Source organism: Mobula hypostoma, chromosome X1, assembly GCF_963921235.1.
Source record: "Mobula hypostoma chromosome X1, sMobHyp1.1, whole genome shotgun sequence".
Lineage (NCBI taxonomy): Eukaryota > Metazoa > Chordata > Chondrichthyes > Myliobatiformes > Myliobatidae > Mobula > Mobula hypostoma.
This window is the reverse complement of record NC_086128.1, coordinates 37236440-37264368: the sequence shown is the minus strand read 5'-3', so window position 1 is coordinate 37264368 and position 27929 is coordinate 37236440. Positions and strand designations below refer to the sequence as shown.

The window sequence follows — 27929 nt, the reverse complement described above, 5'->3', positions numbered from 1 at the left end:
CTCTTCCTTCAGTTAGTCCTGACGAAGGGTCTCGGCCTGAAACGTCGACCGTACCTCTTCCTAGAGATGCTGCCTGGCCTGCTGCGTTCACCAGCAACTTTGATGTGTGTTGTAGAGGGGAAGAAATTGTTCATAAAATGTTTGAGTGTGGGTCTTCAGACTCCTGTACCTCTTCACAGAAGTATAGTTTAAAAACCTATTTGGAAATCCTGGAGCAGTAAAATGTCACTAACATAATTATAATTAAAATGTAACTAGTTAAGAGGACAAGAATCTATTTGTGCTATCAGGAACCAGATAGAATGCGAGACCTTTTATTGAAGGGCGCCTACAGTGAACGCTGCCATTTGTAAGACAATTCTACAGTAAGTTTTGACAAAAGATTTTTGGAAATGGTTTGCAATGCATTCCAAGTGTGGAGCAACATCACATGCTGTAGGAACTCAAGCAGCATCTATGGACAGTTGATGTTTTGGGTTGAGACCCTGTTTCATTTTAAGCATAGAATACCAAATGTCAGTTTTCCACCTGACATTGCAAATGAAAGTAAGTGTTATGAAATTTTAATTCAGAAGATCTGAATTCAACCAGAGCAAACTGGTGAATATGTTTTTTTGAAGATTAAACATTATAACTATAGTAATACAAACTATGACTGCAAATATTGGAATAGTCAGAATTTTATTTCTTAATCTTTGATACTTAGAATATGACAGAACTATAATTCATGCTATTTACGCTACTGCATAATTTTACAACTCCAAAATATACAATTAGCTTTATATACAATTACATTCCACAGCTTTCACCATCATCCTGAAATTTATAACCTAGACATGACAAATAAAGATTTCAGCAAAGAAATTACATTTATTCAAGTGATATAGCACAGTCAATTGGTCTTCATTCACCTTGTTTATCAATATTTTTTGGTGATTTCACAAAAATTTTCAAGATCTGAGCTTTTTTCATGGATGAACAAAGGCCTTTAAAAATGTGTGTATTGACTGCATAGTTACATTCAAATAACAGAATGCTGCTCATTTTAATGTAATTGTCAATATCCTTTGGCGAGTAAAGGCATTTCCTTGATACATGTAGTGCAGTCAAAATAATTTACTAAGACCAGTAGCATAAAATGTGAGCTGGTAATTATTATCTTTACAGCTTTCAATAAAAACTAGTATTTTTTAAAACCTGGGAAATTATGAAGATAATAATCTTCCTCCTATCTGATATACAGATCTAAAATTACATGTTGTAACACTACACAATATGGCTGAGTGACTCAACCATAGTCTAACACTCAACCAATCTTGATTTCCTCTCTCATACCAATAAAAGTAGAATCTCTACTTAGAAGTCTGCAAAGATTCAGCATATCATCTAAAACATATTGTGGAGAGCATATTAACTGGTTGCATCACAGCCTGGTATGGAAACACCAATGTCCTTGAATGGAAAATCCTACACAAAGTAGTAGATACAGCATAGTCCTTCACCGGTAAAGCCTTCCCCACCATTGAGCACATCTACAAGCACTGTCGCAGGAAAGCAACATCCATCAAGGATCCCCACCATCAGGTTCTCAAACCAGAGGGGAGCAACTTCACTCACCTCAACACTGAACTGGTTTCACAACCTATGGACTCACTTTCAAGGACTCTACAACTCAAGTTCTCAATATTTATTATTTATTATTTTGTTTTTTCCCTTTTTGTATTTGTACAGTTTGTCTTTTGCACATTGTTTGTTTGCCCATCTATGCTGTGCGCAGTTTTTCCAGTGAATCCATTATATCAACTGTGAATGCCCGCAAGAAAATGAATCTTAGGGTAGTACATGGTGACAAATATGTACTTTGATAATAAATTTACTTTGAACATGTTTACCAATTACAAGACTTTATTCATTTTGGGGTCTTGAAAAGTAACAAGGTTTGGTATAATCTTCAGTTTCAGACCAAAGTAAAATACAGATTTTGGAAAGTTCAATAAAAATAAAGCACTGGTAATACTCAGATCTGGCAGCACTGATCCAAAGCTCTGGGTCATCAACCTGAAGTGGGTCAGGGTGTGTGGTGATGATCCACAGAAGCAATCATTGTCTAAAGTAAATGCCAGGGCAGGCTTGAATGGATCTGCTGGCCTGCTCACAACTTCTACTTTATGTATTCTCATCTACACAGATGTTGCCTGATCTGCTGTGTATTTACTGCAATTTGTTATTTTGTTCCAGACACACAATTTACCAATTACAACTGTCGCTGCAACTGAAATTGTTAAATATTAGACCAAAAAAAAACTGTGTGCTGAGGATTTAATGCAGGAGCATTATAGCGTTTGAAATTAACCAGATCAGTTTGAAGAATTCCAGAAACTGATAGTGTTTCATTACTGAGCTGGATAATCCTCAAGATTCCATTCATCTTTGGAAATATACTTGGCATTGTGCATCATCAAATATGACTTCCCAAGCCCCCTTCAACATGAATTGAAGTGTGGTGAATCAGTAACATCAATTGTGATGCTTAATTGGTTCATGTGCTTTCGGAGGTGATTGCTGGTGGGAAACATTGGCATGAACATCAAGAATCTTATCAAAGATCTGACCAGGTTTGTTGTTAAATCTCAGTAAAAAGACAGCAGTCCCTCAGTAACATCCCTTAAGTACAAATTTATAATTGAGTGTCAAGACTCAGAATAGCAGCAAAAATACAATACAAACCAGGATGAGTGCCAACATCACTCCAAAGCATCCATAAATCAAACAAAGCAACCACAGATTAAGTGTACATGTAACACAGGTGATTCGAATCCACCTGCCTTTGACAGCCAATTAAAACTAACTTGTCTCAGGACGTAAATATAGTATCCTGTTACCTGCAGAATAAGCAGCTCAAACAAAAAACACTATTCCATAATGGTAATGCAAACAGAAATTAAAACAGACCTGAATGGCAATCTGGAGTCACTTCAAGTAGAAGTTATATCAAGATTAACTATTCTATTAGTTGTCCATACCAAGAACATCAATATTGTAAATGTACTGTTCTACTGTCAGAGGTTGGGTTGGGGGTGGCAGGGAAGGTATGCAGAAGCCACACAGGCAAAGTCAGCACATACTTTTGTCAAATGTCTCTGATACGACTTCACTAACCAGGAGACAGAAAGTATATCCAACACAACTGGCAGTAACTGCAGGATATTATTTTGAAGTGACCGCAAATAACAAAAGCCAATAAACACATTTCATTGGGAAATGCAAAAATGTCATGGTGGGAACACCCACCTAAGGGCACTTGAATAAAAGTGAACAAACTCTCATCTCAAGCAACTCAACATCTTAACCATGTAGGTGCAAGCCACGCACACCTTCCCCCCCCCCCCATAGCCGATGGACTAAAGTAGAATTTGACTCCAGATTTAATACCATACTTTACAAATTTGTTTAAAGCCGTTTAAAGAGGAAGCCAATATTCAAGTGTGAGGATTTCAAGTAGTTGGGTGAAGTTTCTGACAGGCTTTAGTGGAAAATAATGCAAAACATACAACATTGATATTTTTCTGAAAATGTTTCATTTAACCCCAGGGCAAGTACATTCATGAACTGATGCAATTCAATAGAATCAAGGTTCTGACAGAAGTTACAAATACTCCTTTGTAACTGAGATATAGAGACTTTGGGGAATGATTTAAAAAAATCTAATTACCCAGTGATTTGAACTAGACAATACAAGACAGTACAATAACCAATAAATTCTGAATTAGTAAGTTTCACCTTTACAAATGCCAAAGGGAATTCTGATCAAACTAACAGCGGCTATCAAAAGGCATCAAATTTGGTTTGATTCTTGAAAAAAAGTTTCAGCTCTTTCTTTGCTTAAACCTTTAGCAAAATAAAAATCAAACTGATCAAATTATCAACTTTCTACAACACAGATTATACATATGGATTACATACCTTCCTGTTTTATGAGGTAAAGAAATAACAATTTTCTGTTTAGTTAAGGTTTGCTCCCATTTCAAAATGAAGATTGATGAGAAATATTGTCTGGGCATTGTTATGTTACAAGGATTTTCTTTCCATTCTTGTGCTCTGGTGTAGTGCGCATTTCAAATTTTTCAAAAGAACAAAACACTCCTGATCCATTTTTTTTCTTAGCATAACTGAAGACTTTGAAAATTTGCACTCAAATGACTAGACCTTTCTCCAAACCTAACCCAAATTAAAGAAAGAATTTGCCACAGATTATAAGTTAAACAGTGCAATGGTCCCATTTTCAATTGGCCCCGTTATCAAGTGATCCCATTTTCACAATGAAGTGATTAAGTACATAAAATGAATATGACATACATAACTTCTAAGATAATTGAGAGAAAATGGGATTACTGGACAGAAAATAACTAAGATGTCAATATATTTCATCCAACATGTTACCTTCAAATGCTACATATCAGAAAAGTGTTGACCAGGAAAAAAAGTATAATATTATGTTAATAATACCTCAGCAAAAAAATGCAAAGCCAGTTAATGAAAGCCGATTTCCATGATTTCTCATGACCTCCTAGGCAATCATGATTTAATTGAATACATTACATCTTAATGTGTATAAACAAATAAACAATTTAAATTTAAGATATTAGTGATTTATATTTACTTAGCTACGTGATCATAATGATCAGGTAATAATAGATATTCTTGGTAGCAAGAACAATTAATACACAAGAAATTAAAGAAAATGTCACACCCCATATCAAACACTTACAGTAGTCAATTACATCATTGGTCATATACAATATCCAGACAGTACAAAATTAATATGCAAGACAAAAATACAGAATGATCATTTGGAACACACGAAACAATGGTAGGTGTGGGCTTAAACAGCAATTTCCCATGTAACAAGCTCAAACATTAGGCATAAGGGCAGGTTCTTCATAACTTCTTTTTATACAAAAAGGGAGATACATTGGAGCAATGTCAGAACAGTGTCAAAAAATCTTTTACATAGAACAGTACAGCACAGGGACAGGCTCTTCAGCCCATAATGTTGTGTCAAACTAGCTTAAAAAGTAAACCAAACCCTCCCCCCGAAAAACTAATCCCCCCCACCTTCACACTGTCCATATCACTTCATCTTCCTCACATTCATGTGCCCATCTTTTTCTTTTTCAATCTTTTTATTAATTTCAAAATATAGAAACAAAACATAGCAATAATACAAATAGTAGGAGATATATTGTTACACTTAAAAAAGTAATTGCAAAACCAAATAGTGTAAATTAACAAAGCTCCCAATCATGTAGAACTAACAACGGATAACACAAAGCAAAAAACTGGAAAAAAAAACCATGAAAAAGAAAAAAAAACAAACAAACCCCATCCCCAAAGAAAAACAGAATTAATCAACTAAACTAAAAGACTTGGGCAAAACTAACAACTTAAAAATGGAAAAGAAGAAAACCTTAGTGTCGACGACTCCATTCCCCTCCAACAACAGTACAGAAAGATAAAACAAGTTTGGAAATGATCAAATTACATCAAATGAAAATGCTGAATGAATGGCCTCCAAGTGCCCATCTAAACGTCTCTTAAAGTCCATAATGTACTTGCTCCTACAACCATACCAGGCAGTGCATTCCAAGCATCCACCACTCTGCGTAAAAAAACTTGCCCCTCACATCCCCTTTCTCACCTTCAATTCATGCCTTCTGATTTGAGACATTTCCACCCTCAGAAAAAGATACTCTATCTTTCATAGTCTTGTAAACCTCCATTAGATCTCCCCTCAGGCGCCTCAAAAAAAAACAACCCAAGTTTGACCAGCCTCTCATGATAGCACATGCTCTCTAAACCAGGCAGCATCCTAGTAAAACTCTTCCACACCCTCTCCAAATCCTCAACATCCTTCCTATAATGGGGCGATCAGAACTGTATGGAATACACCAGATGTGCCCCAACTAAATTTCAATAAAGTTGCAACATAACCTCCTGACTTTTGAACTCAATGCCTTGAATAATAAAATGCAAGCATTCCATCGGCCTTCTTCACCACCCTATCGACCTGTGCAGTCACTTTCAAAGAGCTTGGATCCCAAGATCTCTCTGCTTAGCAACACCATTAAGGATCTTGCCCTTAACAGTGTACTGTCTCCCTGCATTTGCCCTACCAAGGTGCAACACATCACATTTATCTGGGTTAAACTCCATCTGCCTTTTCTCTGCCCATATCTGCAACTGATCTATATTGTGCTGTATTCTAATGCCAGTCTTCTACACTATCCACAACTCCACCAATCTTGGTATCATCCACAAATTTACGAACACACCCATACATTTTCATCCAAATGATTTATATACATCACAAACAGCAGAGGTCCCACCATAGATCCCTGCAGAACACCACTAATTACAGACCTCCAGCTTGAATAAGTCCTTTCGACTACAGATCTAAAGCTCGGCTACTTCTAGGCTGAAGCCTGATGTGCAGACTAGGAAATGATTAAACGTAAAAATTAACCAACAGATCAAGAATGGAGAAAATACTGTACCTTTGCCATTAAACTTGACAAAGGCTCTCCCTCAAAAATTTTTGCTTTAGAACACGATTTTCTGTCATAAGAGGTCTCATTAAATATATGGCTTGCTGTTCTTTTACTTAACCAGTTTGCAGCAATGCCTCAGCTTTCATTAGCAGACATTCCTCTTAAAAATGACAAAAATGTGAAAAAACATTCAACCTTCACCCAGCTTCAAGCTTATGTACAAAATTCACAATCATGCTTTCCAAAAACAATTGTAACTTGTCCAGAAGACCAATTTAATCTGTGATAATATATGCACTTCAACCAAATGTCACATTCCTTGCAATTATCCCATTATACTTTGCTGATGACATATGGAAGTACATCCTATAATTCAGTGAACAATCTGCAATATTCTTATAAATTTTTAATTCTGGAGTTTCATAAAAGGATACCTGTCGCCACTTAAATAATTAAAATAGAACTGTAACTGATCACTGGGGGAAGAAAATGATCCAATCAATTCTAAACATGCCTCAACCACTCAACTAAAACTTTAAATTCATAAAGGAGTAGCATAGTTTAATTTGTAAGTAACATTTAAATTAATTTTAAATAGGAGAAAATAGAATGCTTTGAATAAAATATACCGATCAAGAAACACTAAAAAGCATCTTTGATGTTTTTTAATTGTCGAACAGCAGAGTCGAACGGCAGATCAAAGTGCAGGTTGCTAAGACGACTAAGAATATTGAGTGTACTCTCAAAACCAGTTGAAGCCATGTAGCTCCATGGCTGGTAGTGACTTTGGATAAGTGTTCCAGATTTACAGATCAGATTTATCCAGGAAACCAAACGCCGCTCATTCAATGCCATGCATATCAAGGCCTTAAATTCTGAATCTGCACTGCGCTTGTAGGGGCCATGCTCAGTAAGCACAGTGTGAACCGCAGAGAGTAAACTTTGTTTAGGAGTCACAACACCACTTCCAGACACTGGCAAGGCAAAAGATTGAGACAGCTTACGAGCAGGAGACTCTACAAAGGCTCTGCCATTTCTGGTGGTGTAGTATTTCACAAAAAGTTGCCATGGATGTATAGTTTGCGGGGCTGCTGTGAATGAGGGTAAAATACATGCAATTGGAGCTAAAACCAAACTCATTCCTTGAGAAGAAGCATACAAACCATGGCTCATCAGGTCCCTGAGAGATATTGCCAGCTCTTTTCGAACAGCAGTTGTTAGCTCATTTTTCCTATTAAGACTGAGGTCACGGCAGGTAATCACATGTTCTTCCGACTGATAGCTTACCGCTAGATGCTTTACTTTATCCACAGCTCCTTCTAGTTTCAGTAGCAGTGGACTGTAGTCCTTGTTAGCTTCATCAGGCTGCCACAATCCACGCGGGATCTGACCAGTCGCACACCCAAACTGACTAACAGCAAATATCTGCAGCACTGCCAGGGCTCTGCGCATGAGACTTAGCCCAGTCGCCCTCATTTTTCTCGCCATTTCTGGATCCACTGCAAAACAGAAAAGTCAACCTTTCAAAAAAAAACAACAAAAGTAGTTCCTGGATGATATACTGCATGCAATCCTACTCACATCTGATGATTGTGTCTCAAAATGAATTGCTTCTTAAATCCAATAATAATCAGAAATAGTTGTTGGAATAAAGGATTATGTTCACAGTTGGGCTACTTGAATTTTCTCAAGTTTCTTTTCTACAAATGTAAAAATTTGCATTGGATTTTCAAAAACTTAACATATTTCAAAAGTCAAGTTAAACAAGAAACAATTGTTTCAACCTACAAAAACATTGGAGAAGGAAAAACAACATAGCATCATTGCAAAGTCAGCTAAAATTGCTTTTGGACACAAAAGTATTTTGAAAATAGTAAAAATAAACTCAATCATGAATTAATTGTGACTTTTCTTCACAATACAAAAGCCAATAATTGATACCTTGAGTCAGTCTTGATTATAAACAGGATAACTTTCCTCAAGTATACTATATATTCAAGTAACCTCCTACCAAGTGGTAAAACTTGATGGTATAATAGTAGTTTGTTATAGAAGAGGAGTTTGTCTGGACTATCAAAAGAGCCCATAAATCCAGAACAGAGGCAGTGCTTTAGAGAAACTGGACCTCACCGTGATGGCTTCCGCTTGATAATTTTGCAGTTGATGCTTTGGAGCCACTTACTCCATGTACAGGACATGTACACCTCCCAATCTCAATTTGTGGGGGACTGCCAACTTCACCTGTGTGATAAACATGTGTAAAGACCATGATAAATTGATAAAATTGTCAGGCAGTGAATGAAGTGAACTTTTGTAATGCTTTCAGAATTTACATTCATTTCTTTTACTTGGGGCAAAAATAAAAGCTAAGATTTGAATTCCAGGTTAATTGAATTCAATTCCAATTTAAGGTTTCAACAGAGCAAATCAATATTTGAAGGCTCATATTGATTTGCTATTAGAAACAAAACTCTTTGTGAACTACTTATGGCACACAAATCCAGGAAAATTCATAGATATTCAAACATTTTTGTTCCTGTTCAAGCGAGGAGGAACTATTTGCTCTATCTCACAAGAGCACAATGATACAGAATTTTTTGAACTAACTTTTGAAGCATACATAATTCACACTTCAACCCAACCAATTTTAAGATCAAGGAGTGTGGGTCAATAGACATACACACCCTGGAGAAAATTAATGAACATTTCGAGGTCATTAATCTGTGTTTTAAGCTGGTCCACCAGCTGTTCTTTCACTCTTGCTGGATTCACTATTTGAGCAATTGCTGCATCAACACGATGTCGGAGTTCATCTGGCGACAAGTTGCTAAAGTCTTCATTTAGGTTCACGTCTAGCTTCTTAATCAATTCATCAATGATCACCTAAAAATAAAAAGACAAAACAATGCAAGCTCTCTTCCATAATGACTTATAGGCTCCATGTACAATTACCCCTTGAACATCTGTCCCTGCAAGTTTAACTTCCGTACAAGTGTGAGTGCAAAATTTCAGCAGCTCTTCCTGTAGATAATAAGGGAATGCTGCATATCAAATATATCATCCATTGAGGCATCAGAACAATGCCACAGTTGTCTTTCAGAAAAATATAAAAGATCCCATACATTACTGAAAGAACTGGAGTTTATATGGTGCTCTGAGAAAATTTAACCCTCAAACACTTACTAAGTAGATAATTTAGCCATGTATTTCATTACTGTTAGAGAGAATTTGTTCTGCACAAACAGGCTAACAGCGTTCCCCCTACATTAAAAGTACTTCCTTGATTGTAACCACGATTGTAACCACAATTGTAATGTGTTGTGGAATCCCTCTTTGATAATCCTTTGGGATCAAGGAAGATTTGCTTCCTTTCCAGATTTGTGCCTTGTAAAGGATAATATGGGAATGCCAGATGGGGCAGAGGTGCCTGACAGGGCAACCAACTGGGTATTGTGTGTAGCGGTGCACTTCCTCTGCTATTAATATGGCCGTTCCATGTGTTATGATGCATGGACTAGAATAGCAATAACATCTGAACGCTGCGTCTCCACTGAGTGGATATAGGCAGGGAACCCCAAGAATACAGTGAGTAGGTTGCATTTCTTCAAGGTTATTTTGAGCAGGTCCTTGAGTCTTTCTTTGTCCAGCTAGTTTCCCTTCCCAAGACAGGGCTCAGAATAAAAGGCCCACTGCACCAGCCTGGTGTTGGACACGTATACAACATAGCAGTCCAATGTAGTTGATTAGAGGGAACTAGAACCTCCACTTGAGGATATCGACTAGGAGAAGAACACTTACATTTGTTTGTTTGCCCTGTCAATGAATCTGAAGCGTTTTGCAGAGACAACATTTATGTTTTTTTTCCCCCAGTGCATTAGGTAGAGCTGGCCTGGCTATTTGGAACACCAGGTCTTGAACAACATGAATAACTCCTAATCACCCTTATAGTTGTACCAAAACACTATATGGTTTAAAAAGACAGCATCCCACAACTACAACAACAGCAAATGAAGATAGACCATGAATGTTGGTCACTTGCAATACCCAGATTCCATAAATAATAAAACGCAAAGGGAAAAAAAAGCTCTTCTCAGTATACTCCCACCTTCAGTTGGTGTATGGTTAATTTTTCCTTCAATTTCATTTCCCTGAATATCCTTGCTAACCAAAAGTTATCAAAAAATTACAATTAGCATACTCCTCAATAACATTCTAGGGTGATGACTCTGTTGACTCAATGAAAGGTGTGAAAGATAAACTGCTTTTTTCCCCTCTCTCTCTACCAAATTCAGTATTAATGTTTTCTTTTAATTTTCTTCATTAGCTGTGTTGGAGCCAAAGTGGCTTCATGTCTAAATATTTGAGGACGCTAGGAATATTGGCCAAGTACACTTCTTAATGAAATTGATCACACATGAAATGAGGTAATGTCCAAGGTACACCTTGATAATTTATAGCACATAGCTACAAGCCTCACCCGCTGGCGCTCTAGGACAATCGACTGTGGGAGAGACTCATAGTTGCCCTCTTGATAAGCAAATGTCTCCAAGTCATCCAACTGTGTTTTTAGTTGTATAATCAGTTCCTTCTGCTTCTGTCTTTGGGCCTCGAGCCTTTCAAGTTTTTCCCTTTCACTCTGAAGGAAACACAACAAAAATATATTTCTCATTTTCAGTTTTTATTTAAAATGTCCTTAAAAAAATACACATCTTACAGTCTGACCCATGGCTAAAACAGTTCAGGACCATGTATTTACATTCAAAAAACAAATGCATAATAGATTGCAAAGAAACAATTTGAAGTATTTTTTCCACTGACAACTCTTGAAAGACAAGCTCAAAGGCTGAAAAGCAAAATAGATTAAATGAGGTCGGAAAAGGCTGAGTGATAATTACAAATAAACAGAACTATATCCTAGAGGAAAAGAAAATCAAATATATGCAAGTTACTAAAAGTTATCAAAGTAATAGCAAGGTTATTAGCTAAACCAAATGATTCATAATAGTTTTGTTGTACTTAATTCTTTCAATTCTGAATATTCAAACAACTTTAAAAAGATTAATATAGTTTTTAGGTAAACAGTTTAGAGAAGCACAATGCTGAAATTTATAAATTATTAACTGCAAAATAAATTAATAATGACCAACAGCACAAAAGCTCTTATTCACACCATACTGTGAACAAACTGGTGCAAACCTCTACCACCTAGCACTTCTTCGGTCAGGTGTAGATTTGTGCCAAAATGGTTGATTCTGTCGCACCTCCATACTGGCACTTCTGTCTTTGTCATCTAATTTTGCACTGGCACTTTTCCATGTCTGTGATTACTTCCCCCTTTACCTATGAATGTAGCTTTGTCCTAATTGCTATCACCAGCCCTCTCTGATTTCCACAGACATAGGCATATGAACATCAATGGATCTCAATGATAGCTACAACCACTTGCAAGCTATTTTCTCTTACCACACAGCACATGATCCATTTGCATTCCTGTGCCTTGTCTGCCTGGCTCAACATGAACGAACACTTGTTGAATGAACAAATCAGGAGGATACTCCCATCCCACAATAACAATGGTTAGGGCTACGGGACAACATTTTCACCTATCTTAGCTTCAAGTTTAGACAGTATCACCTGCACAGGTGTTTGAAGGAGAGAACGCAAGATAGAGTGTGTGACAGGCAACGGGAGCAAGGAAAGGCTGTGATAGGATAGGATAACAGGACAAACAGTTCACATCTAGCTTCTTTCTTTAATTTTCAAAAAGGAATGATGGTTCAAGGCAAATAAGGCATAAATTGCGCATGTAAATGAAGAGAAGTCTACATGAAGTGTTGGTGGGAGAGCTAATATCTGAAATTACCAACAAGAAATGCTTGTATAGAATGCCTTCTGCTTCATAAACTGCAATTTGTTAATTTGCATGGAAGCTTTCAATTGGTTTTTTATCTTTTGGGTTTTGACAACAGTATTTTTAAGGATACTTCAGCTTCTTTTATTCTTGTACAACTCTCAAAGCTTCATTGAACTACAGAGTTCACATGGCTGGAGAGTGTGAGGATTTTCCTTCTTCCATTGCTGCAATAAATCAGGTGGTTGGGCAGGCTATTACTTAATTCCTTGCAGCACAGGAGACTGGGGAGGGAAGAGTGGAATGAATGCATACAGTCTTTTACCCACCAAAATAGAATCAAGAACTAGCCAGCATAAAATTAAGGTGAGGGGGACAGATTTAAAAATATCTGTGGGCTGAACCAGCAGATGGTGGTGTATATATAGTTCAAGTTTAATTGTTATTCAACCATACATGAATACCCATGAAAACAGCCAAATGAAACAGCATTACTCAGGGCCAAGGTGCAAGAGACAGTACCAACAGTTCTACACAAAACAAGGCACACAAAATAACAGTAGAATACAGTTATACAATAAGCTAGTCCAAGTCCCCGAGTCCATGAAAGTTGGAGAAGTCAGCAGTTGAACACAATACATCTTGTCTTGTCTTCAGCCAAGCAAACACTGGAGGGCAGCACCGACTCCGATGCTGCTCCCCTGGTGGCTGCAAACAAGCGACATTGCAGCTTGAGGCCCAGTTTTTGCTACAACCGAGGCCATGTAGATTCCCCGCTGTTCACCAATAAACTGGTGAATCAGACTTGCAGCATTTCACATTAACAATGTCCACAGGGCCTTACAATCACAAAAAAAGTGACTAAGATGATCATTTGTTATTAGACTGCACACTCCTCACGCACCCACTCCGATGCAGGCAGCAGAATGATCCACGCCAAGTCCAGCACCTTCAGTTTCACTGCTAACCTGAAACTCACATTGCTTTGCAACATCAGCAACCTGGGTTCAATTTCTGCCACTGTTTGTAAGGAGTTTGTATGTTCTCCCTGTGACTGCATGGCTTTCCTCCAGGTGCTCTGGTTTCCTTCCACAGTCCAAAGACGTTCCGGTTGGTCGGTTAATTGGTCATTGTAAATTGTCCTGTGATTAGGCCAGGGTTAAACTGGGGATTGCAGGGCGGCGTGGCTCAAAGGGCCTATTCCGCACTGTATCGCAATAAATAAAATAAACTCACTGATGGGGTAGACCTGCAGTACTTTAAGTTCCTAATGTCCAGCAGGGTCTTGTGATCGTAAAAAAATACATTTAAAAAAAGACAATACCACCTTCGGTTGGCCCCGTGGAAGCCGCTGCATCCAAGTGTGTCGCCATCTTCCCAAACGCCTTGTATAGAATGAGCAGTCAGAGGAACTATTTGAGGCAGGTATAACAACAATGTTTATAAGAAATTTGCAAAGGCACATCAATAGAAAAGATTCAGAGGGATGTGGGTCAAATGCAGGCAATAGAATGACAAGCTATTGAATACTTACAATGCATTCTGAGGTAGTGCTATATTTCCTAACTCTGCTTAAATATAAAGTCAAATTGCTTAAATGGGCATCTCGGTCTGCACTGATGAGTTGGGCAAAAGGGCCTGTTTCCATGTTCAATTCCTCTAGGATGCTCATACTTACTGCCTTGGCATCAGGTCCAGTCATTCACCCGCAGTGCACAACTCAAAACAATAACCGATCTTGCTCTGTTTCACCTTCCATTTTGAGAGAATAGATTATATAATTTTTGCATCATAAAAACCTTCACAATTATTTCAATTAAATAGACATCTATTCTGAAAAGAAATCTCTAAATGATTGAATGTAATAAAGCATTGGGGGTAACAAAAATGCATTAAAGGGAAACTTTGAGAAATAATATCAGATATGGATTGAAGAATCATTAAATAAGGATAATGCATTATGCTTACAGCTTAGTTTCAAAGCACACAATGATGAGATACAAGTTATACATTTTTATGATTTGAGCCATCATCTAATGCCTGCAAGTCAAACCTCAATTATGTAATTTTTGCATTAATTTTCCATGTTGCTGCACACAAATGATCACAATCACAATGTCTTATTGATTATAAAAAATGTTTTGCAAGCTTACAAAACACACTTATTTTGGATGGTTAAATGAAGATGAGATTAATTTGATATGTTACAATCACTTGCTTCAAATTACAGGTCAGCTTGATCACTTTTAATAAATTGGAACACAAAGTTCAGGCTGTATTTATTATGCCATACTACAATTGTAATTTTTAAAAACTTAATGACTGATTACAAATCAAAATGATAAACTTTGCCTTCTACAATTTTGTCAGCTGGATTATCCTGTAATTAGTATTTGTAGAAATTGTTAATGGCGATCTTTGTTAGTGCTGGGATACATCCACAATTAAGGCCTGGTTTTATATGTGAAACATTCAGGATTGTATCAGGCTCATTCACAATAGCTATTAACCACAGGCAATGAGTTTCACAATACAAAACTTTCAGTCTTCATAACTTTGTTAGTAGAGTCACATGTCAAGCTTCTTGTCGAGGAATTAATGGAGAAAAATAACAGTACAATAGAAACACAAGTATGCTTTTGATCTTGAATGCCGATTTCATAAATGGATTTAGAGTCTACCAAACTATAAATAGTCACAAATTATAGTTACTGAATTGTGAATAGTGATATACATCTGGCTAAGCGCCACAAATAACTATGCTGTAATATCTATTAAATAAAACAGAGGAAATTATAACACAAGACTAATGAAAATATTGACTCACCCAGTTTCATACAACGCAAGGTGAAGTAAGAGGTAATATTACATAAACTACAGAGTTTTACACTGGGGCATTCTGGCAGATGCAACCCATATGCTATGTCAGGTGAAATTTAACAGTCTCGCCATCCAAAGCTCTGTTATAACCGATACACTGGCTAAAATCTCAATTGTAAAGTCAAAAGCTTCTTTCAATATAGGTAATTTTTAAAAATGAGCAGCATTTTTTTTGTTACAGTGACCTTGCTATTCAGAACATGCAGTTATACATGGGCGTGGGAATGGTCAAACAGCTGTTTAACAAAAGACACAGGTGGGGCCTTCTTAGCAGTAAGTCAAAAGGAATGTGCAGAGAATACAGAAAATGGAGTCCTCAAATTGATAATGCACCTCGTGTACCTAGCTTGTTTTAAACTGAGTAAGTAATACCCAATTTTCATTGATTGAGGCCGGTGTCCCATATCATGGGATAAAGTTTGTCGCTAAGTTATGGGTTTGAACTTCTCAAAATCAAAGTCGAGTTCGTCATCCGCAAAAGTGTACGTCTGCATGTAAAGGTGCAATGTAAAGCTTACAGTAACATCAACAGCACATAGCATCAGAAATACAATAAACACAATTCGCTTTCTAGAAGTTGGGTATTTACGTTAAAAACTATTCGTGCACGTTGGGCCATGGCTTTAAACAAGAACTCTGACATGAAGCAGATATTGCAGGAAAGTCCTTACCGCACTGTCCAGCTGTTGTCCGTCCAGTGCCCGGGTTACGAAGGGCTGCGGACAGCCCTTGAAGGCGAAGTCCTCCAGCTCCTTCAACAGCCGCTCCTTCTCATCGCTCTGCGCGTTAACGATCTGCTTGAGGCGGAACTGCACCTGGGCGAAGTGCGAGGTGAGTGCGAGCAGCGACGAGTTCAGCAGCTCCTGCTCACCTTCCAGCCGCTGCATCTTCTCCGCCATCACCGCCACCGCCGCGCCGCCCGCCAGGCCCACTCCAGCCACGCTGCTCTCCTCCTCCTCGGGGTTCGCCACGGCCCCCACCGGCGCCCATCGCTCCCCGGCCACCCTTTCCGAATCCGACAAGGACACGTCGTCCATCCTTCTCCGTCACCACCCGCAGCTTCTTCCAGAGCCACTCTGACCGACCGCCATTTGGCGTCAACTTCCGTCTGAAACCGAGCACACACGACGTCATAAAAACGTCAGTGAGCAGCAACCGGCTGGTTGTCAGGTAAGTCTAGGTGAGTGTACCACTTTTCTATAGAATGATCTTCATGTCAAAACTATTATCTTTATTTGCTGTCCCAGAACCTCAGTTTGATTACTCCTTGAGTGATTCCCGGAACAAACTGCACTTATGTGGCACATTTGGTGTTACAAACAGAATTTGCTATTGACGCGCTCTAGGTGACAAGCCAAATGAAAACCTTGGTCAAATAACTAGATATTATGAGAGGAAATGTGTGCGAAATGTGGACAGATTCTGGAAACTTACGCCTCAACGATAGTTGAATGAAGGAAACTACAGAGATGCAAGTACCTAGAATTGGAAGAGGTTCAGTACTTTGGGAGATTGTATTATTAGTATATTGCAGGTTGGAGCCAATGTAGGCCATCGAGAGTATGGAAGACGGGTGAGCAGAACTTACAGCGAGTAAGGATAGGGGTACCAGATTTTTCAGTAAGTTAAAGATAACAACAGAGTCAGCTTGGAGACCTTCGGAATGGTTAAATGCAGAAACACAGATGATATTTTAAGCACCTGATAAGCTGAAGAAGAACAGAACAAAATAGCACCAGAAGAAGAAAGCCTGCCTCAATCAGATCATAGCTTCATTTCCTCTTCTGTGTAAATTTGCAATTATCCATATCTTTCAAAAGTTTGTTGACTTCCTCCTTGATCCATAAGCCTCAGGAACACTATCTTGTTTCTCTTATTTATTTCTTTTTGGAATTTTAATAATTTTTATGACTTGCTCTGTACTGCTGCTACAAAACAACAAATTCACAATGTCAGTGACAATAACTCCAATTCTGAAATTGGTAAATTGGTTTATTAATGTCACGTGTACTGAGGTATGTTGAACAACTTTGTTTTGCATGCTGTTCGTACAGACTATTTCATCACATCAATGCATTCAGGTAATACAAGGGAAAACAATAACAGAATGCAGAATAGTGTTCCAGTTCCAGAGAAAGTGCAGTAAGGTGTGAGGCCATAACAAGGTAGATTTTGAGGTCAAGAGTCTATCTCATTCTTTGAAAGGACCACTCAATAATTTTATAACAGTAGGATAGAAACTGTTCTTGAGACTAGTGGTATATGCTTAAAGGCTTTTGTTTCTTCTAACTGATGGGAGGAGGGGGAAGAAGAGAGAATGTCTGCAGTGTCTGAAAACAAATACACGCCTTAGATCTAGATGACCATGACCCGCTCTAAAGCTTGTAACTATATGTCCAGATTAGAGATTCTCCACGAGTGGAAACATCTTGACATTTACCCTGCTCTACTCCCTCAGGATCTTATATACTTTAATAAGATCATCCCTCATTCTCCTGAACTCCAAAGAATATAGATTTAATCTCTTTAGTCACTGCTGATAGATCAACCCTCTCATTTTAGGAATTAGCCCAGTGATTCTCTCTTTTGTACTACCTCCAGTATATCTTATGCAAAGAATACAGATCAGTGTACTCCACTCTAGGAGTGGCCCCACTAGTATTCAGTAGAACTATAATAATATTTCCCTATTTCTAAACTCTAAACCTCTTGCAATGAAGGCCAATACACCATTCACATTCCTCATTACTTACTGCACCTACCTACTGACCTTTTACAATTTGTACATATAAAATACCTAGATCCCATTATTCATCTACAGTCTTCCTTCATGTAACGTGTGTTCCTCCTACAAAACGTGTGTGACTTCGTATTTTCCCATATTAAACTACATTTGTCAAATTTTCGTCCACATACACAAACTATCCATATCTGTAGCAGAGTCCAAATTTCTGTATTGCAGCATGCCCTCCCACCTATTTTTGTGTCATTGGTAAACTTGGACAACTTACACTCTACTCCTTCTTCCAGATCAGAGACCAGTGAGGGTCAATAACTGATGCTTGAGGGACTCTACAAGTAACTTCCTTTCAGCCTGAAAGAGACCAATTTATTCTGACTCTGTTAGCTATGTGATAGCCAATCCGCAATGTTAATAATTGACCCCCCCCCCGACACACAATACCATGCGCTGTTATCTTGTGTGCTAGCCTTTTATGTGGCTGGCATTTCGTCCAAATGATTTCTGCATATCCAAATGTACTACATGTACAGGTTAGACTGTAAGACCATAAGCCAAAGCAGCAGAATTAAGCCATTTGGCCCATCGAGTATGTTTCTTCATTCCATTATGGCTGATTTATTATCCCTCTCAACCCTATTCTCCTGCCTTCTCCCGTAACCTTTGGCATCTTTACTAATCTAGAACCTATCAACCTCTGCTGTAAATATACCCAATAACTTGCCCTCCACAGTTGTCTGTGGCAATGAATTCCTCATTGTCTCTGTTCTAAAGGAATGTCCTTCTATTTTGAAGCTGTGCCTTCTGGTCCTACAACTCCCACATTATAGGAACCATCCTCTCCATTTCCCCTCCTTTTCATTCTTTCAAACTCCAGTAAGTACAGTCCCAGAGCCACCAAATATTCCTTATATGTTAACCCTTTCATTTCCTTCTATTAACTCTACTTTTTACATCCAAGAAAAGCTTAAACAAATTTGTCAAACCTTTCATGAAATGATGTTGCCAATGGTGTCATTACATTAAGCTTTCTAAATTACTAACTTACTTCTTCCTTGATTATAAACCCCCACATTTTGCCATAACAGAGGTTGTTAACAAGCTTATAATTGTACACATTTTGTTTCCTCCATGAACATTGAAGACACATTTGCAATTTTCCAATCTGATAGGATGTTCCTGGATCTCAATGAGCTTTGGAAAAATTCAGCATTGGCTCCATTATCTCTGCAACTGCTTCCTTTAATAGCCTTAGATAAAGGTCACTGGGATCTAATGATAATTAGTTTTCCTACAAATTGTTCTTCCATGTTAGGGATTGTTACAAGTTCTTTAATTTGAAACAAAAACATAACATATAGAAACATAGAAGACCTACAGCACAATACAGGCCCTTCGGCCAACAAAGCTGTGCCAAACATGTCCTTACCTTAGAAATTACCTAGGGTTACCCATAGCCCTCTATTTTTCTGAGCTCCATGTACCCCTGTCCAGGAGTCTCTTAAACGACCCTATCGTATCCGCTTCCACCACCGTCGCTGGCAGCCCGTTACATGCACTCACCACTCTCTGCATAAAAAACTTACTCCTGACATCTCCTCTGTACCTACTTCCAAGCACCTTAAAACTGTGCCCTCTCGTGCTAGCCATTTCAGCCCTGGGAAAAAGCCTCTGGTTATCCACACGATCAATACCTCTCATTATCTTATACACCTCTATCAGGTCACCTCTCATGCTCCATCGCTCCAAGGAAAAAAGGCCGAGTTCACTCAACCTATTCTCATAAGACGTGCCCCCCAATCCAGGCAACATCCTTGTAAATCTCCTCTGCACCCTTTCTATGGTTTCCACATCCTTCCTGTAGTGAGGTGACCAGAACTGAATATTTGGGATATTTGTAGTGTCCTCTACTGTGAAGACTGATGCAAAGCATGTACTTCTTTGTTTTCTGTAATTAATTCCCAGTTTTGTTTTCCAGGGATCCCAAAGTTTAATTTCTGCTTGATTTATTGAACTTCTCACCACTAGACCCGTCTAGTTATTTTAAAGCCTTTTCTTTGAACAACTCACCAGGGCACTGTTCAGATTAGTCCCATCCCAAAGAAACCGCTCTCTCCTTCAGCAATATTGATGCCAATGTCCATGAATCTGAACTCATTTCTCTCACACCATTCTTTGTACCATGGGCTTATTTCTCTAATCTTACTTACCTTTTGCCAATTTGTATGTGGTTCTGCTTTTCAATTTTGTCTCAATTGTTTATAATCCCTCATCAGAACCACCTTCAAGATCCTACCTATTGTTAGCGCCTACCTAAACCATGGCAACTGGATATTCTCTTTCCCACTCAGTTCTTCTTCAGCCCAGAAGGCATGTTCCTTATCCCTGACACAAGAAAGTCTGCAGATGCTGCAAATCTTGAGCAACACACACAAAATGCTGGAGTAACTCAGCAGTGCAGGCAGAATCAAATCAGGGAAATGAACAGTCAACGTTGCGGCTGAGTAAGATCAAGTAAATTTGAGGATAGGGTGAAAGTAGAGAACAAAGTTGATGAAATTGACCAGCTCAGCATGGGTGCAGGAAGCAGCACCAATACAGTCTTCAACACAGTGGAGAAAGAATTATGGAGTGTTACTAGTGTAGGCTTGGAACCTGGACTGCTTAGATTGTACTATTAGCTGACAAAAAGGCAGACATTGCTGGAAACCATGCATTTGCCCATGACTGCACTTTTAGTTTGGATAAAGTGGGAGGAGCTGGAAGAGAAATTGTTGAGGGTAAGTACCAGTTCTGGGAGGCAGAGAATGATGATGGTAGAGGGCAATTAGTTAGGTCTGTTGTCATGAAAGAGATGGAGAGCCTTAAGGACTTCCTGATGAGTGATGGACGTGTATAGGTACTGGATATTTCACCCCTTCTCTTTCCCTCCCCTGCCCCCATGACCTGCTCATCATCTCCCTCTTAGTCCCCACCTCCTTCCCTATATTCCATGATCTCTTATCAGATTCCTTCTTCTTCAACCTATCACCTCCTACATTCTCACATTATTCCCTTTCATCCCACTTGCTCCTTACCTGGACTTGCATATCATTTGTGCTCTTCCCTCTCCCTCCACCTTTTTACTCTGGCTTCCAGTCCCTTCCTTTCTAGTCCTGATGAAGGGTCTCAGCCCAAAAATTTTGACTGTTCATTTCCCTGCATACATGTTGCCTAACCTGCTGAATTCCTTCGGCATTTTATGTTCCTTAACCCTGATTGTGCATGGGCAACATAGTCTCCAGAACACTCTACCTTTACTGCATAGTACAGTATTTGTTCTCCTAATTATGCTATACCTGATAACTACTATGTTACCGTTTTCTTAAACCCCGTCCCCACTTGAATGGCTCTCTCTGTCATGGTGCCATGGGCAGCTTGCACATCTTTCCTGCAGTTCTTGACCTTATCCAAACAGGGAGTGGGAAACTCATACCTATTACACAAGGGCAAGGGCTGAGTCTCTCAGGATTATCCCTTTTTTTTTGTCTCTTTCACAGTTACACCCCTCCATTCCTAATCACTGATCAAACATGAAGAAATTAATCTGATGAGTGTGACTGGCTCCTAGAACACAGTCTAGGTTCTTTCCTCATCCCTTCTTGAGGCAAAACGATCCATGTCACAGCAAGAGGCAGTAGACAGACTTGGGAATGAAGGAGATGTGGAGTCATGAACTTGGATCATATTCAAACAGGTTGCGAACAGTCCGGTCCCAGGAAGAGGAGTGCTGTTGTGAGGGGATCAGAGTTTACATCATGGAATGAAGATAATGGTTTTTTGCTTCCAACATTTAACGTAACAAAACTTGTGCTTATCCAGTACTGGATCTTGGAAGGTAGCATGACAAATAAGACCTTGGAGATGATAAAAAGGTGATGGTAATGTAGATTTTTGTAGTGTTGGTGCTTATAGGGAACATGGCAAGGTCTATTCAGATGTTATTAACAACAACCATCTCCTCTTAATTTAAAATTAATCTTCTGTGTTTACCTTTACATATTATTATGAAATTCCCCACCTCTATATTATATGATATTCTAGATCTATTGTTAAATATTTACTTGTATCTGGGATCTTGAATGTTAGTAATCGTCTTTGTAGCTTTTTCTTCACACAACCTCCAGAGGGAGTAGTGTTGGTGTCAAGAGAAAATAAGTTTCTTTAAGGTTTATGATGCAATTGCCACACATCCCTCCCAAATCTTTTCCTGTCACAAGACTCTATGATTGCAGGAAAGCAATAGCCATGAGCTAATCTTGTTGTTACACAATCAGTTAACAATGAGTCCCTAGATAGTATTTAGGCATGGAAACCATATCAATTTTGTTTTTCTTTCATATGCTCAGGGATTTCGAGCCTAATGTTGTGCTACCTGCCGTCACCCTAGATGAGACATTAAGAAACATTTGCTTACACTTTTTTTGAAAGCCTAACACTTTAAAAAATAAGTATATCTAAAATATCTTCTCTATTGTCATGTAAACAAAAGCAACCAATTTGTACGTCCCAAATAGCAATGAAAAGACAATCTATTTTGGTCATATTTGAAAGGTATACACTGGTCAGGGTATTAGAGAGAATTTCCCTAAGCTTAGTTGAAGTACCTTTTACATCCATCCAAAATGGCAAACAGAACTTTTAACACTTCTCATGTAAAACAAAGTAGTTTTGATAATGCACCAACTGAAAAAAAAACCAATCAATTGGTACTACACTAGAATGTTAACCTATATTATACAGTGGAGTGTGTGGCGCATGGTCAAGTGGTTAGGGTGTTGGACTAGCAATCTGAAGGTCGTGGGTTTGATCCTTGGCCGAGGCAGCGGGTCCTTCAGCAAGGCACTTAACCACACAATGCTACAGTCTACCCAGCTGAGAATGGGTACTGGCAATGAGTTAACCTCGCGATAGACTGGCGTCCTATCTGGGGGGGAGGGGAGTCTCATACTCTCAGTCGCTTCACGCCATGGCATAAGCACCGGCCTGATGGGCCACGAGGCTCCTGACAGACTTTAATTTTTAATATAGCGGAGTGGGACTTGAACCCACAAACTTCTGACTTCTGATGAGAATGTTACAGTTGAGTCAATTGTGACTTTGACTTTATTTCTGGATGTGATTGATTGCTTAAGTTTTTAAAATTGGTTTTATAACATCTAGTTAAAGTAATTCTGATTGTGGAAATCAGAACAGATACTTTTTAAAAAATAATATCTACAAATTATTTCCAGCACTGTTCATGTGATGAGAAACGTCTCGGCCTGAAACGTCGACTGCGCCTCTTCCTATAGATGCTGCTTGGCCTGCTACGTTCACCAGCAACTTTGATGTATGGTACTGGAAATTTATTGAATTTGCTTCCTAATGCATTGTGATTCGTTCCTTCTGAATATACTATATAACACTGCATATGCATGCATCAAGCACCTGGAGGCCAGTTGGTGTCTGTAAAGGTGTAATTGACTCACACTTGGCCAAGTAACATTCCATTCAAGAACCCATCAATGGAAGATTCAAGATTCCACCTGCTCCATCAGTGGATTGCATGTAAAAATACAATAATTCTAGAACCAGAAGTGAGGTAGTCCAAGATCATTGGGATAGAATTGGAGGTGTAAAAAATACTAGTTATGAAGTTGTCTTGGCATTTGGATGGTAACCTTGATAATTAAGGTTAAGGGTTTCAGATCAGTAGTCAGGAGTTGGGGTGTTGGGCTAATAGAGCTGGGAAAGAAAGGACAAGGATTATAGACGCAGAAGATACTTAAAGATGATCAAAACTGTATGATTTCACATAGGCCTGGGTAGTATTTGTCTGAAGTTTGTAACCCATTTTTTTTATTAGAGTCAAAGAGTCATACAGTATGAAAACAGGGCCTTCAGCGCACTGTGTAATTGCTGGCCATCAAGTACTTATGTATTCTGCTCCAATATATTATGGTCTTATACTAATCACAGTTTCCAACATTCAGTCTGCAGCCTTCAATGTCATACCCCGTACCTTAAATTTATGCCTTCTGGCTGTAAACACTGCAGCTGAGGAAATATTTCTTATGATCTACACTGCTCATAGTTTTGCAAACCTCTATCAGATTATGCCTCCATCCCCTACTTTCCTTGTCCACTAAACCAATCTCTCCAGGCTTTGCATAAGCCAAAATGCTTCATCCCAGGCAACTTTCTCCAGTGAAATTACGTACTTCTTAAAGTGTGGTGGTTAGAACTGTACATAGTACTCCAGTTGTGGCATAACTGATGTAATAAATGGGTATACCCTCTCTTGCATTCTATTCCCTAACTAATGAAGAATTTTTCTCAGAATTTTTCTATATGCTTTCTTAACCACCTTTGGTGGTCCTTGTGCATGCAGATCTCTCTGTTCCTCTCTATACCTAGGATTCAGCCAATTGTTTGAATCATATCTTTCCAGAGTCCAGATGAAGGCCCAAGACATCTACTTTAGATGCTACTTTACATATTGAGTTTCTCCAGAGTTGTTTGTAGCCTTATCAGTATTTCTAAAATAAGTAATACTCGCATTTTTCAGTATTAATTTCCATCTGCCATTTATCTGACCATCTCATCAACTGATTAATCATCTTCTTGCAGAGAGTAGTGAATCTCTAGAATTCTCTGTCCCAGAGATTATGGACACTATCTCATTAGTATTTAATAAGGAAGCAGATACATTATTATCTGCTGTATACAAGCAGACACAAAGGAAGAGTTGAGGCCTGGGGTGAATCAGCCATGATCATAATGAATGTCAGGACAGGCTTCAAGGACCAGGTGATCTACTTTATTTTCTCGTGTTCTTGTCATTTGTCCGTGGATATTGTCTGCTGTGATATTGACTAATTTACAAGCGCTTGCTCTGGATACTGAAAATTGAACCTCACCCATGGGTGTGCAAACAAAGCAAAAGCTGCAGGTTACTAAAAACATAATCAAGTACTATGACTCACAAAACTAAATCAATGTTCTGTATACTCTGTAATAAACTGCTCAGTTAGAACCAGTAAAATGTATTTGAATTAAATAAGATGCACTAATATTTTCATTCTGTTCTTTATCTCAAAACTGAAAACTCTCGAAGCCTAGTGGCAGAAATGCTTAATTGAAAGCATTTTAAGCAAGAAAGATCCACATTTTTTAAAATCTTCAAATAGTCATGAAAAAAGATTGTTATTTAATACAACATTTGGGCATACAGCAGAAAATTACTCTTAAGAGAATGTTAAAAGGTACCTTTTAAAAGTTTATTTCTTTTGAAGATTTTTTTCCGATATAATAAAACTGTTGCAACAGTGGTGCTCAGAAACACCAGCTCATCTTAAACTATTTTGTCTGGCAACTTTTGTCTTTAACCAATATCAAAGAAAAACAAAATGATTTTTAGTAGCCTCCAAGCCCTGCAACATTTGATTTAACTGGTTTTCACAGTTTTCCATATTCTACTGATATATTTGTTTAGCATCTTTCAAGTGAAGAACGTCAAAGAGCTGACAAATTAATCAGATCAGATGGAAAAAATATTCAATTTTAAAAGGCTTTATCATATGCATTAAACTCTGCTAAGTCAGTGGTTGACGAAAAAATGGCTTCCCGAACCAGCCGTGCTATCTGCTGTTAATAGCAAATCAAAGTACCTCTTTGGACATTTTATTAAATATTCTTTTGCAAAAATATCTAAACGTATTTATAATACAAGTTTAGAGATTCAGTTTTAAAATAAAGTTTGGCTAAAATGACGCTCTGTATATACTGTATATATACACACACCATGATTCAAAAACAACGAAGCATTGGAAACTTACGAGGCACAGTGAATGAATCATCTTTGTGTGAGAATCTGTACACGGCTGTTGAAGTTTTAGTCTTGTGTGTTAAATTGGAACCGCCCTATTGTCGATCTAATTAACCTCCCCGTTATGCCTTATTAAAATACTATATTTTTGAATCAATGAACTATTGGATTTTTAATATTAAACGCCAAGAGCAAAACCCTTTGACGAACGTTTTATTTTAGCTACTGTTTAACTCTTCTTACCTGTTTGATTACGTGAATATTATCTAACCTCATAGACAGCTATCTTATCTGCTATCGTACACCCGTCTTTCTTTAATTTATCCGAAATGTTTTGATACAAAATGGTGCGCTGGATTGTGGAACTCGAGGGCAGGAATTTGTTTTCGAATATGTTTAACCAATCGATGGTACAGAACGGCAGAGGTCACGTTCGTTGTAGACTTACTGTGTGAGTGTGTGCGCTTGGCAGCTCCGACGATGGAAGGCAGCGCTTGGCTGCCGCTGTGGCTTTCTATTTCAGTCTGGGACGAGGGCTTCTGGCTTCCACACAACGTCAGCAGGGCACAGTTAGAAAACTCGCAGAACCCAGTCTACCCCCGGCTCAAGGATCTGTACTTTCTTTTGCCCTGGATTTGGGCTATCTACGTGTTACGACTTCTCTTTGAGAGGTAAAGGGAGAGGGAAGTGCATCCACGAGTAGACAGGGCAATACGTGGATTTTTCTTTTGCTGCTAAGATTTTTAGTCTATGGACAAGTTCTAATGAAGGATTTTTTTTGAAAAGCATGTTATTTTGTAATTTCACGTCAGTGCCTCTTAGAGTCCTCATAAATTTGTAAAGGGAGACGGGTGTCATATCAGCTCGGAACTCCCAATTTAGCAAATACGCGTCGCGGCAATGTGCTACCGATAGGCGGCGCGAGGCTATTGTGGTTAGTGGCAGAAAACTTGGGGTAGCGGGGTGGCCGGGTATTGGAGAAAGGGAAGGGGGAGCGCTGGAATAGAATAATTAGGGAAGGGGAGAATGTCAGTTGAATGGAGAAGTGAAGGAAGGTTAATTAGGGGCAAGGAGAGCAGAGGGAGAGCTGTCAGTGATCGCAAGAGGGAAAGGGTTTTGTTAATTAAAATTAATTTGGAGAGGGGAGGGTAATTACAAGTGCAGAAAGATTAGGGGTAGGAGAGTTGGTATGTATATGTGTGTATGTATGTGGCCACTTGTGTAGTATGTTAAGTCAATGCAGTAAGCCTGGACCAAATTGCTGAAGAACTAATACGTTACTGTGACAAGATTTGCAGTAGCTGATATGCAACGGGTATCGCACTTTAAAAGAATTCACACACACACAGCCTCCACTCTGCAGTGTGAATTTTGGGAACTGGAACTTTAGGACCATCACAGATAACCCCAAGAAGAGCAGATATGAATTTTGCTCTACTTTCATAGTCAAATGAACCTCGGTAGTATCAGGTGACATATATGTACCTTGATAATAAATTTACTTTGAACTTTAGTCTGGAAGTCAAATGTGAGACATGAGCAGGGGAAGGCTTATTTTTTAAAAGTTAATCATGATTATGTGTTTCTCAGGATTGGCAAAACAGAAGGGCAAATTGTCTTCATGGCATAGGCTAGGCCATCAAGAATAAGCTTTTCCTATGACAGTGTTGCCATAGGAAAAGAAATGTTAAGTACTGAAACCCTCCAAAGTTCTACTTGGTTAGCATCTCCCACACAACCTGATAATTTCTAACCAGCATGTGCAACAGACTCTCCGTGGTTCCTTGTCTGCTATAATTATTTCTTGTAAAGAACCTTTTGGCTTCTTTAACATAAAATATTGAGATTGGTTTGATGAGCATGACCAGAGGTCCAAGAGCTAATTAATCATAAGCACCAAATGTTCTGCGATTTATAATATCATTTCTCAGCCAGGGGGAAAAACAGATCTACTTGCATCTGAATATTGAATTCCACCAAGAGCAAGAAACAGTAGGTTGAAAAAGCATAGGAAGCCAACAACTAGTTGATAATCACTTGTGGACTTTGCATCTGTCAAGA

The 27929-nt window shown here is 38.6% G+C and overlaps 1 protein-coding gene and 1 pseudogene across 3 annotated transcripts; one reads left to right on the top strand and one right to left on the bottom strand.

Moving 5' to 3' along the window:
• Positions 1 to 672: 672 nt before the first annotated feature.
• rundc1 (RUN domain containing 1) lies at positions 673 to 26428 on the bottom strand. 3 transcript variants are annotated; one of them, XM_063037008.1, is made up of 6 exons: positions 26317 to 26428; positions 15951 to 16387; positions 11026 to 11184; positions 9233 to 9431; positions 8679 to 8789; positions 673 to 8047 (listed from the first exon to the last, which is right to left on the bottom strand). In XM_063037008.1, exons 2-6 carry the CDS (start codon positions 16314 to 16316, stop codon positions 7191 to 7193), a joined length of 1692 nt encoding a protein of 563 aa, XP_062893078.1. In that variant the 5' UTR covers positions 16317 to 16387; positions 26317 to 26428; the 3' UTR covers positions 673 to 7190. The 3 variants fall into 3 exon arrangements, with proteins under 3 accessions (XP_062893078.1, XP_062893077.1, XP_062893079.1); XM_063037007.1 differs by lacking the exon at positions 26317 to 26428 and adding an exon at positions 26112 to 26262; XM_063037009.1 differs by lacking the exon at positions 26317 to 26428 and adding an exon at positions 25879 to 26095.
• The window catches only part of LOC134340128 (ceramide synthase 6-like), a 29113-nt pseudogene continuing 27381 nt past the window's right edge, over positions 26198 to 27929 (top strand).